Below are 16,241 nucleotides of genomic sequence, written 5' to 3'. Positions count from 1 at the left end.
CGGATATTCGGCATGCCTCAAATTGGACAACATTATTCCTCCCAACTCGCTATACTAGTTACTGTTGGCAGCTCCTTTGCCACCGTCTTATCATGTTCATCATGGAACCAGCACTCATCTGAACATTAAAAGCGAATAACCTACCAGAAAACCAACCTTTCACGAGGCAACCAATCTTGTTTCAGATACGACACTGCTCGTCAAATAATCGCCGTGCTGTTTGGTCCGAAAGCACATGCTCGGTTTCCTCGCACCACTCGATTGGCTGGTTCTGGGAAGTGCAGGAAGTCTGGCTTCTGGCCATCAAATATTGGCTACCGATCCGGCGAAGGAATCGATCTGACCATCCGTGTTGGAGCACAGGTAATTTGAAGCAACAAAGTAAATGTCCGAAATTACTTTCTTTGATGCAATACAATGCATCACATGTACTTCAGCCAGGAAATTTTAAATAAGTCACATACATAAATAAGTCACATACAAATAAATGATCTTTCCTACCTAATGATACCTGTGACAGGTATGATCTTATCATCGAAAGACCACATGGCTAATACCGTGTTGTGATCAGATCCAGTTATCTGTGGGGCTGCAACGTGATCCACAATGGGTTATGTATCTTGTCTTCAAGCACGATCAAAGCCATCATCACATACCACTTTCGCCTTCTTCAATGAAGAAAAAATTACATATATAATTTGTTCGCCTATTTGTTATAAGGTTGTTGCACCGTTTGCTGGTAAAATATCACTGACGAACAATCGTGAAGAGGTTAAGATTTTGATAACAGATGGCTCGCTGTCCAACACATATGTCTACATCACCAATGTCAATCCTAATGATACCATACAGAAGGAGGGTGGCTCAAGTTATTCTGAACGACAGGTAGGCAAAAGGGCTGTTTTTTAATTGATGAAGTGACAGAAGAGATGAAAAAAGTGTATAACCAATATGCTGAGGCTAGTGGTTTAAAACTACGGTGGCTGGGAATGGACATCACATTTTTTTTCTTTTTCAACATGAACTTTTTTTTTTCAAGAAATATCTCGATCGCTAATTTTCATGTTGAAAAAAAATTCATGTGATGTCCTTTCCCAGCCACCGTACAAAAGAAATCTTGTCACTAACCCTGGCTTTAAATATATTTGCATTATCTCGATCAGTAACGCCCTTGTTAAATTATCGTTATACATTGTCTTATCGGGTGCTTAACTACATTCTCTATTTAACACACGTTACTTTAACAGGTTTACGCTGGTCAAGTAATAGGTGTCGCTACTAACGTACCCTGCACGACTGTGCAGAACCACATCCATCTTGTGATGAAGAAGACTTCCGGTAAAGTCATTGATCCTACGAATTTCCTTGCGAAAAGACTGATCGAACCACCAAAGTGGGAAATAAATTGCAATGATTATAAATATATCTTTAAGGTAAGGCTATGAGCCAAGATGGATACCGGTAGTGCGTAGCGACGGAGTTCAGATTGTACCTGAAGAGGTCAAAAACCACGAAGTCCATCTATCCCATTCTTTATTGGTGAATGAAGTGGCTTCACTTTGGCAAATAAATTATGAGTAACATTTAGATTATGCCGTTGAGGAAATACAATCTATCAACTTTTGTTTAGACCCTAAATAGAGTGCAGGCTTCGCGAATTGCTATTAGTCTGTCAGATCGACCAACGTGTCAATCTAGTCTTTATATTTTCTCGTTGCCATGGGACCAAATTCAGCTTCTCACTGGCAGCGTGAACATTAACAAATGTTTGTACAAACAGCTGCCTCACTCGTGCTTTCCGTTCTTACAGGACGAGGTTAAAGCATCTGGTTGGGGTAGCCCAGGATCCAAAAGTGTAAACAGTCTGCCCCCTGGACCCTCCAAGCCAGGCACTTCTATGAAACCAAAGGCAGAAAACGAACCCGCTGGTGAGTGAGAACATAATGTAATGGAATATTAGGGAGTTTTCGCAAAGCCCCCGAAACATCAACGTAAACGTCTATCCCATTGTTCAAGCTCCTGATCGCGGCGTCGAACAATGGGACAGGCGTTCGCATTGACATTTTGGGGAATTTGTGAACAAATATCACTATTACAGAGTTTTCGAGAAAAAAACCTGAAATGCCAACGCGGGCGCCTATCAATTGTTCGGCATCATGATCAAGAACATCCGTAAAACACTGAAAATATTGAGAAAATCTTACAAAATCTAGCACGTCACTTCCGCATACATTCCTGAAACAGAGTGGAACTTAACGCATTGCAACCTGAATGCCCTAAAATAGTACACAGACCAGGTCAATCCAGAACGAGGCAGACTTTTGCCTATTTTGTGTATGTTTTTACCCAAGTTGCACACTGTCTCCTTTGAGGATATAAAACAAACTTTTTTCATCAAGCATTTCCTGATTTCAGGTGGAGGTTCTGAATTGTGGAGTAAGATCAAGGAGGCAGCCAAGGCAAAAAGTAAGTTAGAGAGTGTGAGCTGGATGAACATTACGTTTATTGGCCCTGTCTAGGCCTATTGACCTCATGAAAGCTGTTTCAAGGGGGTCAGTGTGATCAAGATTTGCCCTGTTTAAAATATTGAAAAATATAGAAGACAACCTGTCCGTTTGCTTCCGTTGAAGATTTTTTATTGAGATTTATCTTTTCACTTATCATCATTACGTTTTTTAGCCCTTGTCCATTTAAGCCTATCGACCTCCACGAGAGCTGTTTCGTGAAATGAAAAACACGTTATGATTGCTTCAGAAGGAGTTTTTTTCTTATCATTTCAGTTGGGAAAAGGAGGAAGCGAGGCTTGTTTTCTGGTATGTAAATAACATAAAGTTCTGGTTGTATACTATGTTTTAGTTATTTTCCTTTCATGATGCAGCACCGGTGAACGAATTTCGTTCTTACTTGTGTAAACTAGTACATCCACATAATCATGAACATGTGTCCATAAACGAGCAAAAGATCAGAGAAAAATTGGAAGGTATACTACTGACCTCTCTCTAATGTTACTGTAAACAATTTCACTAAACTCTCTATGATACGCCACGTTTGTTAGCCCTTACGCTTTTCAATTGTTTCAATATGATGAGGCTTTAAATGGGTGGGCAAATTATTTGACTGGCATAGTTATTTTTATAGGGAAAAACAGTCTCCTTTCGAAGTTAGGTTTTCCAAAGCTTGGGCAAAAAATAATGACGACACTGAAGAAATTCAATATGAAGAAGCTGAAGCTCGGCAAGGTTGTTGAATTCCTGAAAGCCTTGGGTATGAAGGAGAGCACGAAACAACTCGCACAGGTTATAAAACGGATTAAGGAGCTAATCGACGCAAAGCCCTGCTTCAACCCTCACCAGTTAACAGATGACCAACTCCGCAATGAGCTTGCTGATAGGAGGCTGGCTACTACAGGCTCTAGGCAATTGATGGTTGAACGCATACTTCATTCCGAACCAAGTAAGTTCTTGCATTGGTCTTAAGTTATATCCATATTTTCTACTAATGTTTTGAACAAATAAATGCCTAAAAATAGTATCGGTTGCGAAATATGTTTAAAGGAATGCGATACATCTTTGGACAAGACTTCACTGTTTCGAAGTTGTAAACTTTCCCTAAATGTTCATCATGCTGAAAGCTCATGCATTTCATCATGCTGAAGCTCATGCATATGATGCATGTGATTCAAGTACCATGCTTTTAGGTGCACTCGTTTCTGGTATATGTAGACATCGATCTTGACTAGCTCTTCAACTTTTGATTGTTCTGACTCCAGAATGCCCCTTGATCCAGCTAAAGATGCCAAAACAAATCCACTGTGTGTTTGATGAGAACTGCCTGGCTGTGCAGTGCTGTATGAACTTGAAGATCATGATGTTCAACAAGGCCATCCGCGCATTTGTTCGCCTAGATCCTTGTGACTTCAAGTTCGAAATTGGTGTCGACGAATGGAAATATTCTGTGGCGGCCAAGGATATATATTTCAGTAAGTTTCCAGACAGTCGAAATGGTAGAGCTTCAATTTTTCTGAGCTATGATTATGATTTGTGTTCGGCAGTGATATGATAAGATGAATATTGGGCCAAAATTGCTTCTATATCTTCCCCTATGTTTCAAGCCTGTATTTCCTTGAGCGAAAATACGCTGCACACTTTAAGTTACTGACAATAACTCTCTGTTATCCTGAGAGGATCATATGTCTTCCACAGTCTCCACTGCACATTAATCAGAGTGAGTAATAGACTTGATTCAATGGTCTCCCAAGTGGAAGATCCAAATAAGATTCTGGTAGGATTTTAAGTTAAGATCTTGACAAAGAATCTCACAACAATCATGTGAAGATAAAACATGTACATATACGCAAACAGGAATCTGATTAAGATCTTAACGAAGAATATTGTGAACATTTTATCGGGGGTAGTCGACCTGGGAGTCGCATTATGTTTCAACAAGTCAAGGTGGATGTAGTAAATTCTGACCTGATTTTCTTTTTTCATAGACAAGGAGGGGACACTAGCATCTGGTATCAAGTTCGATATGTTTGACATGGACCTCGAAATCGTCATCGGGTAGGTTTGACTATTATGGCTGCTAACTGCATCATAATGTGGTTTAATATTTTTCAATAAAAAACGCTTCTCGAAAGCCCATGCCATGCCCGTGACACGAATATATATAATTACACCATGAGAACAACTTTATTTTCAAAACCGTAGAAAGAGTTAACCTCGTGTTTACCAGATTGTTTTGTGGCAAAACAGTTTTTTTTGAGACTGAAGAAACACCATACATGTAGGTTTCGATAGCATTGAAAACTGTGTACATATCTTAATTTTATTTCTATTTCTGTTTCAGCTATAAACTTGAGAAGACCGAGAATGTAGCACTGATTTCATTTAATGTTGGTGCGTGCTCCCAAGATGACCACAGCTCGTGTTTTGTCGATGTGCCTCTTTTAGATGAAGCTGTCATTCCACTCCCGATATGTCGCCCTGATGGAAGTGTCCAGTGGCCGGAGGGTAAGTCAGTTATTCTCCTGACTCTGCAATCTCTTCCATTAACACCAGTCCAGGACACAATTCCGTGGTTGCCAAAGTAAACTACAAAAAAGTTCGTCTTTGTCAGAGGGTAGCACTGGTACCACAAAAATCTAGGAAAGGGCACATTCTTCCTTGATTTTTTGCGATTGTCCATGAAAAATCAGAAATATCCATGATTAATCCGTGATCTTCCTAAAACAGAAAACCCTATAAACGTTTATGAGCTTTTATTGTCTGTTAGAACAAACTTTTGTTACTTGTTAAGCAATTCCTGCCAAAATAATTTTCACAAGTTTTACCATAAACTGCATTGTTCACTAATTTGAAGAAGTCCTGACAACAGTGTAGGGGATGACTTGTCAATCGGCCTAGTTTGTTCTGTCAACTATCACCTGCCTTCTTTTATCAATTGAAATGTATTATACTTATTTTGTGAGTCTTCATCCAGATTAGAAGACTTTGACATCTGACATTTGAAATCTGAAATATCCATGATTAATCCGTGATCTTCCTTAAACAGGAAACCATATAAACTGTTATGAGCTTTTATTGTCTGTTAGAACAAAATGTTGTTACTTTTTATGCAATTCCTGCCAAAATAATTTTCACAAGTTTTACCATATACTGCATTGTTCACTAATTTGAAGAAGTCCTGACAACAGTGTAGGGGATGACTTGTCAATCGGCTAAGTTTGTTCTGACAACTATCACCTGCCTTCATTTATCAATTGAAATGTATTATACTTATTTTGTGACTTCATGCAGATTAGAGGATTTTGACATCAGAATCTGACATTTGAAATCTGACATATCCATGATTAATCCGTGATCTTCCTAAAACGGGAATCGATATAAACTGTTATGAGCTTTTATTGTCTGTTAGAAGAAACTGTTGTTACTTTTTATGCAATTCCTGCCAAAATAATTTTCACAAGTTTTACCATAAACTGCATTGTTCACTAATTTGAAGAAGTCCTGACAACAGTGTAGGGGATGACTTGTCAATCGGCTAAGTTTGTTTTGTCAACTATCACCGGCCTTCAATTATCAATTGAAATGCATTAAACTTATTTTGTGACTTCACGCAGATTAGAGGATTTTGACATATTTTGTATTCATCAGTTTAAAATCTATGTCCAACTATATGTATGTCCAACTATTTGCAAGGGATATTTGGAATGCTTGTAGTGACGTTTGGGTGGAGAGGAATCACTACTATCCATTTCACCTCTTGCTGCAGCCAATTTAAGGTTGGAGGAGATTATGGTGATGATGCTAAACGGAATGATAATGACATTCTTGGATAATGATGGATATGCAATGTTTGACATGTCTACTTGCAGTGAATTGGGATGAGTTCTTCAGTCTCGATGCTGTGAAAGAGCGCCTCAAAGAGGCTGGTAAGAAGGTTATTAAGGAAGTGGCAAAGGCTGTGGTGAAAGAAGTTCTGGAGAAACTTGGCATTCCAGAGGTATTTATTAATACATTTATATACTTTTGTGCCCTCGCAAAATAGAATAACAAATATCCTTGTCTCCTAAAAGATGACGCTGCTAAATTTCAACATTATTACGAGTCACTCTGTCGCGAATTCATGTTTTAGAATTATTCGCTAATTTTTAATAATGAACACCAAGAAAATGATGATTACCAATCTTCCCTTTCAGAGTCTCCTTTCGTCAAGTGGACCTTGTCCAAGACCAGAAGTGATGAATATCAAGAAATTAAAGAATACACTGAAAGCAAAAGATTTGGCGGTGACTGGATCACGAGCTGATTTGAATGCGAGACTTGCTCTCGCTGATCTTAGTAAGTCATTATTTAACTAATCAGCGCCAGATTCCAAACAACAAAATCTTGTTTCATCAACACTATAGCCTGTTGAGGTGCGTCTGTGACACTCGGACCTATGCTATTTAAAATGGAAGTGACTATTTGGAAGCTTGGCTAACCAAATTTGAAATCTGACATATCCATGATTAATCCGTGATCTTCCTAAAACAGAAAACCATATTAACTTTTATGAGCTTTTATTGTCTCTTAGAACAAACTCTTGTTACTTTTTATGCAATTCCTGCCAAAATAATTTTCACAAGTTTTACCATAAAGTGCATTGTTCATTAATTTGAAGAAGTCCTGACAACAGTGTAGGGGATGACTTGTCAATCGGCTAAGTTTGTTTTGACAACTATCACCGGCCTTCATTTATCAATTGAAATGCATTAAATTTATTTTGTGACTTCATGCAGATTAGAGGATTTTGACATCTGATACCAAATAGACCTTTACGCAGGCACCCCAACCGATGTAATTATGTCGACACAGTATCGATGCGACTGATGATACCTTTTTCATTTTTCCACCTCAGACTGTGAAATCTTGAAGAAGAAATTGACCTTGCCAGCAATCACCAACCCGACACTGAAGAAGATACTCTACTACAAAATATCACCAACTTGCACTCGGATTGACGCGTGTGCAGAGTTCACAGTTAAAGCTCTCGGTTTCACCAAGTCGTTCAAAGCCTTCGTTGACATAGACGTGTGCAAATACATGATAAAGATTGGATTTGAAACTATCATTCATCCAATACCCATCTTTGTCTTCGATTGGGGTAAGTTAAAGGGAGAGTCGTCGTCATTTTTTTCAGGCCTCTTGACAACTGAATAATTGCCAGCCATCACTGAGAAAAGATATTACCCGCTGACACGATTTCGTTGTTTTCCTTGTTACCTCACCTTCTTCGATTTTCAGATTTTCGATGACCAGGCCTAATAAACCTGTTTGTCGTCTCTCGTCCCTTCCTTGAACCCCTAAGCTTTGTCTCTATTGATCCACGGTATGGTCATGTGGCCAGTCTCTCGGTGTCCCAGAGTGGGCAGTTCATGAGAAAAATACAGTCCTGGTGTCTGATCTGATTTATGGTCTCGGCCATGTTCCGTGTTACTGAAAGACGTTCATCATCATGATATTTTTACATTCTTCTTTCAATTTTGTTTGGTACTTTTTCTTCAGGGAAACCTCAGCAGCAGAAGATTACAAAAAATATCATTGTATCGTAAGTATTACATTTCTATGATACAAGAGTAGAATGTTATAAGTGAGTTTTTTTATTGAAGCCCTTTAGGACTTGGCTACCATAATGTTATGTACATCCATCTTTTTTAAATTACAGCTCTGTCTGGATCTTCTCATTTTTGCCAAAAGAAAATATAGCCTAATCATGTTTACCATCAACTGTATTGAAAATCATTCACTTTCTTCATAGGTACACAATCGGAAGAGATGACACGAAGAAGGTCTTCGTCGTCAGCCTAGGTATTAAGATGTGCCTTGCTACTAACGACTGCCCAATAGATGTCACTGTCCTCACTAATAAGGAGATACCACAGCCTCTTTGTAATTCAAATTTTTCACTGGATGCGTTCAAACCTGGAGATGGGTCACTCGGAAAGTTCCTCAAGGAGCTTGGAGGACAGATGAACAGGGCTGCCTTCAACTACATCCTGAAGTTGTTTAAACTTGATGTAAGTCACTGTATGCACAAACGTAAGCTTATATATGATTTAGAAATATCAGTACACTCCTCTACGCATCAGTAAATTTCTCCAAAGGTTAGGTTACAGGCAGCTATTAAAATGTCAAAGGCAACAAACAAAGCAATGATATCGGTTGACATTTTGCAAGAATATTGTCCCGAAAATTTAAGATAAATTACATTGTACATTGGAGATTCTTTAGCAGCTCATTTTCTGATATTGTCGTCATTGATGGATTCTGCACCTTTTAATTCGTGATCTGGATGTTCTACACTATTCTTATACTTCAGAAAATTTTGAGTGACGACGCTTGCACAAACACGCAACCGGCCCCAACCTGTCCATGGAGTCTCAACTTGAGGTTGCTGCCACAGAGCGTTCGAAATAAACTCACATGCCGATTATCAGACAACTGCTTCGGTGCAGGCTGCTGCCTCCATCTTCCCTTTAAGCTTCCCTTTGTGACCGAGACTATCCACAAGTACCTCGATGTATCTTTTGAATTCGACCCATGCGAATTCACAATCGAGACAAAATTTGGACCAGAGGTGAAGAAGACAAAACTCGGATATTATAATTGGGGTAGGTCTGTCATAATTATCCTTTTGCACGAACGTTTCCTCTTCAAAAAGTCATAGACTGAGGTTCCGCCTGCAATGAATCAGTCTTCTGGCGAATTCACTGAACTACAAATAAATTTTTAAAAAACTGACATGAATCTCTGTATCAACATTATTTCTTTCCATGTCCATAACGTAGATATTTTAGATTATCAAACCTCTTTTTTTATCTAGGAGAGGTGTCAACTATATCCGTTGGTCATGGTGATCCAGCACCAATAGTAATGACGTAAGTTTCATACCTTAAATTATTCGAAGTTATTCATTAACTCGAAGTGTGACGATACGTTACAAATAGGCTGTCGTTAAAAAACCCACGGCTCTATGTCACTTGAACACCGTATACTTTCCATTTGCTCGGTCACTCCTCTAGCCCCCAGCGCGGCTGGATAGAAATTATGTCACCACAACTTACAAATTCTGGTATGCTTGTCTTAAGAGAAAAACAGCAAGCTGACATAGGCGGAAAGCTCCTTTTATAACTAAGGAACGACCATATCTTGTCATTGTCCGATATCTGTTTCACAGATACTCAATGAAGAAGAGTGGAACTAATGTGATCCTGAACATGAAGATCTCAATCTGTCTACAAATAGAGGGACAATCTATCTGTATCCCTGATGAGAATGGCATAGAGGTGTTCAAGGATAAATCTGTGCCTCTGTGTGACGCTAATGCCATGGTTGCTCTTGCCAAGTCATTCAAAGGTAGGTTGATGCACAAGACCGACAGGAGATAAAGCTGGTTTAGATACGAAATCTTTGAAAGTCGTGTGAAATTAAGTTCCTTTTTAAACCAGTTGTGGGGCATCATTTCACCTTAAGGATTGGCAACGGATGTATTGATAGCACCCATTTCCAAACATGATGGTAATTTTCATGATGTGAGTGTAACGCTTATCATGCTCGAGTGATCATGCTTTACACAACCGTATTTGTATACTGACACTGAATTGTATATAAAATATTGATGAATAAAAAAGAATAAATTTTATCGAAGAAATTGTATTGACATTCACAGCTGAGATGGAGTTACTTCGTTACGCTCTTAACAATATTCATTCCAACAATGAAATCAGGCTGCATTTGAGAGTGACGAATGATAGCGTTTTCTGTTTTCATATCTGATATTCTCTACTACTCCCATAGTTTCGACCCTGAAGGATTATATGAAGGCCCAAGGCATGGTGCTTGGCAAGGCCATCGTTGGTGCAGGCATTGACATGTTTCTTGAACAGACTGGCATCAAGGAATACCTGCAGGAACCCGGATGTGACAGTGCCAATGACCCTTACACTCCTGCAGTGAATGGTTGGAAAAACGGTGAGTGCAAAATAAGTTTGCTTTGGAAAGTGAGTGATCATCATTTTTTTAGTTTTGCTGCATTTCTAGCAGAAAAAGACACATTTATTTTAACCACAAACGTATTACATTTCTTTTGTTTTAATGCATAATTTTACAAAGACAGTTATTTAATACTTACATTTATTCCTGATTTAATTGATGATAACGTGTATATTGCCCACAAGTGTAGCATTTGCAGGACATGATCTTTTCTAATATTGTAAATAAAATCACAAATGTATAGGGCGAGTTTATATAACTGATGAAAGGTATAATCGAAAATGATTTTATAAACCTTTAGAACTATAACTATGTGACCAGCATTCTTGGAAACCTTCTGGATTTTATATCTGAGCAGAAATTATGTTACACCATCCTTTTCGTTTTGCTTCCAGACTGCAAACTAAGCCTTTTCAAGCTTCCCCGACTTCCTGATTATGTCAAGTGTCACTTCGACGAAAGCTGTACATCAGTCAAGTGTTGTCTCGATGTGGACTTCTATGGAATCTACACCCGTTCCTTCCACTTCTACATCACCTTGGACACCTGTGATCTTATCTTCAAGGCTGGGCTCGAGAAAATCACCTACAGCTACACACTGTTGAAATATCATTGGGGTGAGTACAAGATAATACACACATCAGCAGTTTTCCCAGCAAAATATAATGTCCTTCTTATTGATAGATTGTCTGTCTTCACTCGTGTCGTCGTCGTGATTTTTATTAAACGTTTTGTTTATTTCAGGGGAAACTGAAGATTTCAGCATCTTAAATATGTTCAATGTCAAGTAAGTTACTAGGTCAGAGTTTGTTTATAATCTTTATAATAGCCACATGTAAGAGACTTATATACTTTTCCATTTAATTTGTTTGTAATTCCCAATAACCATTGGAGTTTGTGACTGTAACAGTTTCTTAACATCATGAACAAGAAGGGAAGGTCCATTGGGACTTGAGTCCTATCTTATGGCCGCAGTAGTATTAACAGGGGTGTTTATGTACATGGCTGCAGTATGAAAATCCTAGGTGTCAAAACCAATATGATTTCTCTTTTCACTAGGTATTCCATTCAGAAGATTAGCGAAAGGAAGGTTTTCATCTTGAACGCAGAATTGTGTGTATCTTTCGAGAAAAATGGCATCTGTGACCACAAGATAAAGTTCATGGACAATACGGAAATTCCACAACTGCAATGTGACTTGGCTAAGGGCATTGCTAATCTGCCTTCTGATATCAACTCCCTGAAAAAGTACATGAAAAAGCTCGGAACCCAGGCTGCTGGATTAGCTCTGATGATACCACTTAGGATGCTTGGCCTTGGGTCTATTATCGGTGTTGAGGGACTCTGTCCTGATCAGCAAAAGCCTGTGAAGAACCGTACGTTTTTCCAAATTTACACCAATGCCAAATGATAGCTAATGATCAAAAACGTCATTCTGAAGCTCAGATATTGTTAATCTCAAAACAATACGTTTGGTCGTTTTTCATTTTGCAGAAATAGTTATATTGATGTGGTGTTTCGGTGTATGCTCAATTAACGTAACACGAAGATGGAATGGAGACTTATTAGTGAAATCCTTCTGGGAATATTGGTTTTCTGAAATCTTGGGTTGAAATGTTTTCGGTTGGAAGTAACAGTTTGTTCATACTGATTAACTCTTCTGTTACATTCCCTGAACCATACGTGCATTAAAATGTACTAGCATATAACCCTTGGTCTAAATCTATTGCAGCATGTCCCTTTATTAAAGACTTCAAGATAACCCTTCCGACTCTGTCCAGTAGCATGAACTGTGCTGTCCAGCCTGAATGTCGCGGGATAGAATGCTGCATCAGTATCGATCTAGGCTTCATGCAGCGAAGTTTCAGAACATTCGTGACAATAGATCCATTCAGTTACCAGTTGACAATCGGTTTCGAGAAGTGGCGATTCAACCGTTACCTCTTCACTTACGAGTGGGGAAAGGAAGAAATCGCACCCCTTGGATCCGCAATCAAGTTGATGTACGTATTTCAAACGTGGCATTTTTCTCTTTCGATCTTTAGTCTAAGGACACAGGCGAATAGAATAGTTCGTATTTTTTGTTTTAATTGTTAACCGAGCTACTTTTAAATATTCTCAAAGACTATACCTTGCAAACTAACTTCAAGGCAGGGTCTCATTGCATCTTCTTTCTGTATACTGTAGTACAACAATGTAGGAACCAAACCAAACGAGCCCTCTCACCCTGATCTTCTTTGATGCTTACAAAATGTTGTTATTCCGAATTTGATGCCGTGATGTTCTGTCTGTCCGCCTGAGTTAAACTTTGTAAGAACTCTCTTCCAGATTTTCCATTGCGAAGTCACAGATGTACTTCATCGTCAATTTGATGCCGTGATGTTCTGTCTGTCCGCCTGAGTTAAACTTTGTAAGCTCTCTCTTCCAGATTTTCCATTGCGAAGTCACAGATGTACTTCATCGTCAATTTGATGCCGTGATGTTCTGTCTGTCCGCCTGAGTCAAACTTTATAAGCTCTCTCTTCCAGATTTTCCATTGCGAAGTCACAGATGTACTTCATCATCAATTTGCGGCTGGAATCCACAATATCAGAATACATGCCTGTCTACGTCACCATCCTTCGAGACTACATGTTCCCCATACCAATTGTGAACAAGAACGCGGTGTACAAGTTCCCTTTCCCATCTTGGAGTGACTTTAAGAAGAATGTGCAAGGTGTGACAGGAAAAACTGGTGATTACGTGTGGGACGCCACCAAGAAGTTCCTTGGCCTCGATGACGTCATCGATGGTGGTCTGTGCGTACCAAAAAGCAACATCGACGCTATTAACAAAGAGCGTAAGTTCATCCGGTTTTTGCGCTCACAATGAATATAATTTGTTAAACGGGCTGAACGGAATATTAGCGAATTTCCACATCGCAAACGAACTAGGAAAACGAATTTTTTTGTAAACAAACAGACACTACATGAATGAATTCAGTGAATTCGTCATCGTCCACAAAGTGACACTACTGTATAGTATGATCAGGAACTTAAGCCAGGTCCTAACTCGCTGAGATACAGTGATAATCATGTCAATCTCACGAGTAACATGAGGGGAACATGCATGGAAAATGTAAGGAAATGCCAGATACGTAATGAAAAGGAGATGTGCATGGCATGTGTAATGTCAAATGAGAAAGAGGCACTGAAATGGAAAACAGTCCCTGGTCAGTAAGATAACACGATAGAGAAATTGACTACATCTGCTCTTACTCCCGATCTATCTGTATCACATAACTATGCCGGCCAGTAACAGCTTATCAGAAAAAGTGATCTATAGTAGTGTCCATTCAATCATGTCTCAACTTCCAGGCTGCCCCCACCTGACAATGCCATCTCTTCCAAGTGCAGTTCAGTGTACATTTGATGACCTTTGTATGGGCGCCACCTGCTGCGTGGAGCTCGACTTCAAAGTGGTCAAGAAATGGTTGAAAGCTTGGCTGATTGTCAGGCCCTTGTCCTTCTCTGCTGGCATTGAGAGGAAAAGCTATGATAGATCCTTGGATGATGGTTTCTGGGGAGAGCGAATGACCTTGAAGATTTCCAAGTATTTCAATATGATGTAAGTTGTTCTCAACAGAACACGTCACTATTACTTATTATGTTATCGTAATTACAGTACAGTGCTTTATGTCAGTTACGTATTAAGAACAATGATTGACCTTGCTGACAGATATGAAAAAAGCAATGTTGGAGCAAGTTAACGTTATAAGTAAGCGACACATTAAAGCAACAAACTGGATGGATTGTGTCCACCAGACAGTGTCATTTTTCTAGCCCTGTACTAAACGTAGCAACGGCAACTTTTAACTTAAGAGCGTAAAACCCAACAAAGTTAGCACAACTGCACCACATAATCATAGTACGTAGACAATGTAAAATTATTCCTTAGCAAAAGACTTCTCTGGTTTGTCATAAACTCAATTCTGTGTCTGTGCAAGCAGTTGACTAAAAAACTATGACATTCTAAATACTTTACCGTTTATCTCATTTTAAAGTTTTAAAGTGACAAAGATTGACGCGACTAAGATGTTATCAATCGACCTGAGCATGCAGATGAAGCTGTACGATGAAATTGTGGAACTATTCGCACTAGAAGATTTCAAAATCCCACAATCTTTCTACAATGCGGATTGGAAGCTGGGTGAGTACAGCAAATAGATAAAACAAACACCTAATTAACAAATGAAAAGATTAACTTAATAACAAGAAAAAGAGAGAACCTACGTGGAAATTGTAATGAAGAAGTTACAAAATAAGTAAAAGAAGTGATACATTTATATCTCAATCCAATGCATTTGCCTGGATTGAAATGTCTTTGGTCAGGAAGTTGAATTCAAATCGCAATGGGTTGTAATGATCACTGTATTAAAATCCAAGAACTTACACTAACGAGAAAAATTTGTATAAGCTGATATGTATCAGTAAATACCAACTTGTGATGGGTCGTGTACTTATCGAACATTTTTCTTTGTTAGGTGCACCATTGGATAGCTTCAGATTCTTGCGTGGATCAGTCACTAATGCCATCATGAGGCGCCTGGACCTTAATATGGTAAGGTAACAGGCTACACTAATAAGACTAAAGCACATGTAGAAAAGAAATGAGGACCACATCAATACATGACCTTGTATTACGAGGCAATGAATGCTGGTGCTGAAATATGAAAACAAACACCGAAGGTTTATTTTTCCCAATCGACTTGTTCTCATTCGGCTCTTGGCAGTCTAAAGTTCTGATCAAGTCTCACAGGCTGTTTTGCACCAAGCTATGATTTTGTAGCAGGGCCTGGTTGTTCGGAAGACTTGTTACTAACTTTAACTTGACACAAGTTTGTGAACAACTGGCCGTTTGACGTGTGTTTGCTTTTTGGTTTGTGAAACTTTTCCCCAGCAGCAATAATTTGGTTAGGAAATACTATACCAGGGTTATTCTTTGCTGTTAACAAATGATGCATCATTTTGACTGTTATATATTTAGGACTTCTTTGAGCTTAAGCCTTGCCCACTACCGTCTTCAGAACCAGCAAATAATGGTAAGTGCTAGTGTAAGATATTACACTATAGCAATGCTTGTTCCTGTCAGTTATTTTCATTTTTAGGAAAAGATAGCCTAATCTTAGAGGGAAAGAGTTAATCTCTCATGTGAATGATTTTTGCTAAGAATGATAGAAATACGCTTAAAATCGATCGATTGCACAAACAACTTTATTAATTTTCCTCTAGTCAGGAAGTTGTGTGTACCCTAATTAAAAAATTATATTTTCGTTGCCTTCTGTAGCCTGTGCCTTCAAAATGCCAAAATGGTTGACCAATACGATCCGGGTGATAACCAAACCAAACTGCCTGGGCATACAAGCGTGCGTCAGGTTCAAGCTACTGTCTATTGAGTATGATTTCAAAGTCTTGATGGAAATCGATCCAAAGGATTATAAAATACGAATTGCCGTAGAGAAATTGGAGTGGACGAAGTACATATTCGAAAACTTTGGTAAGTGAAATTTAAAGTGTTTTTTCTACGTTATGATAAGCCGATGATCATTGTCGTTTGTAGAAGTGCAATAATCCTCGAGGCAGTCGAACATGTGGTGATATGAATAAAGACTAGCAAATGCTTTTATCTAAAACTCGATGTACATTTACACCAGACCTTTCTGTACAA

General features: G+C 38.8%; 1 protein-coding gene across 3 annotated transcripts in view; it reads left to right on the top strand.

Annotated features, from left to right (window-relative positions):
- Nucleotides 1-16,241, top strand: part of LOC135499666 (uncharacterized) — an 83,831-nt gene that overhangs the window by 14,946 nt on the left and 52,644 nt on the right. For all 3 annotated transcript variants that reach the window (XM_064790569.1, XM_064790568.1, XM_064790567.1), the window contains exons 23-51: nt 186-363; nt 721-885; nt 1,248-1,433; nt 1,811-1,928; nt 2,416-2,466; nt 2,781-2,813; nt 3,139-3,453; nt 3,770-3,979; nt 4,493-4,562; nt 4,849-5,012; nt 6,377-6,504; nt 6,701-6,842; nt 7,402-7,647; nt 8,049-8,091; nt 8,302-8,560; nt 8,863-9,154; nt 9,367-9,421; nt 9,721-9,899; nt 10,341-10,514; nt 10,931-11,152; nt 11,280-11,322; nt 11,595-11,911; nt 12,268-12,538; nt 13,064-13,374; nt 13,892-14,141; nt 14,578-14,723; nt 15,058-15,134; nt 15,561-15,615; nt 15,861-16,070. In XM_064790569.1, coding sequence (XP_064646639.1) covers nt 186-363; nt 721-885; nt 1,248-1,433; nt 1,811-1,928; nt 2,416-2,466; nt 2,781-2,813; nt 3,139-3,453; nt 3,770-3,979; nt 4,493-4,562; nt 4,849-5,012; nt 6,377-6,504; nt 6,701-6,842; nt 7,402-7,647; nt 8,049-8,091; nt 8,302-8,560; nt 8,863-9,154; nt 9,367-9,421; nt 9,721-9,899; nt 10,341-10,514; nt 10,931-11,152; nt 11,280-11,322; nt 11,595-11,911; nt 12,268-12,538; nt 13,064-13,374; nt 13,892-14,141; nt 14,578-14,723; nt 15,058-15,134; nt 15,561-15,615; nt 15,861-16,070 — 4,910 coding nt within the window. The remainder of the gene's footprint in view (nt 1-185; nt 364-720; nt 886-1,247; nt 1,434-1,810; nt 1,929-2,415; nt 2,467-2,780; nt 2,814-3,138; nt 3,454-3,769; nt 3,980-4,492; nt 4,563-4,848; nt 5,013-6,376; nt 6,505-6,700; nt 6,843-7,401; nt 7,648-8,048; nt 8,092-8,301; nt 8,561-8,862; nt 9,155-9,366; nt 9,422-9,720; nt 9,900-10,340; nt 10,515-10,930; nt 11,153-11,279; nt 11,323-11,594; nt 11,912-12,267; nt 12,539-13,063; nt 13,375-13,891; nt 14,142-14,577; nt 14,724-15,057; nt 15,135-15,560; nt 15,616-15,860; nt 16,071-16,241) is intronic.

Source organism: Lineus longissimus, chromosome 15, assembly GCF_910592395.1.
Source record: "Lineus longissimus chromosome 15, tnLinLong1.2, whole genome shotgun sequence".
Lineage (NCBI taxonomy): Eukaryota > Metazoa > Nemertea > Pilidiophora > Heteronemertea > Lineidae > Lineus > Lineus longissimus.
This window is presented reverse-complemented; position numbering and strand designations above follow the sequence as displayed.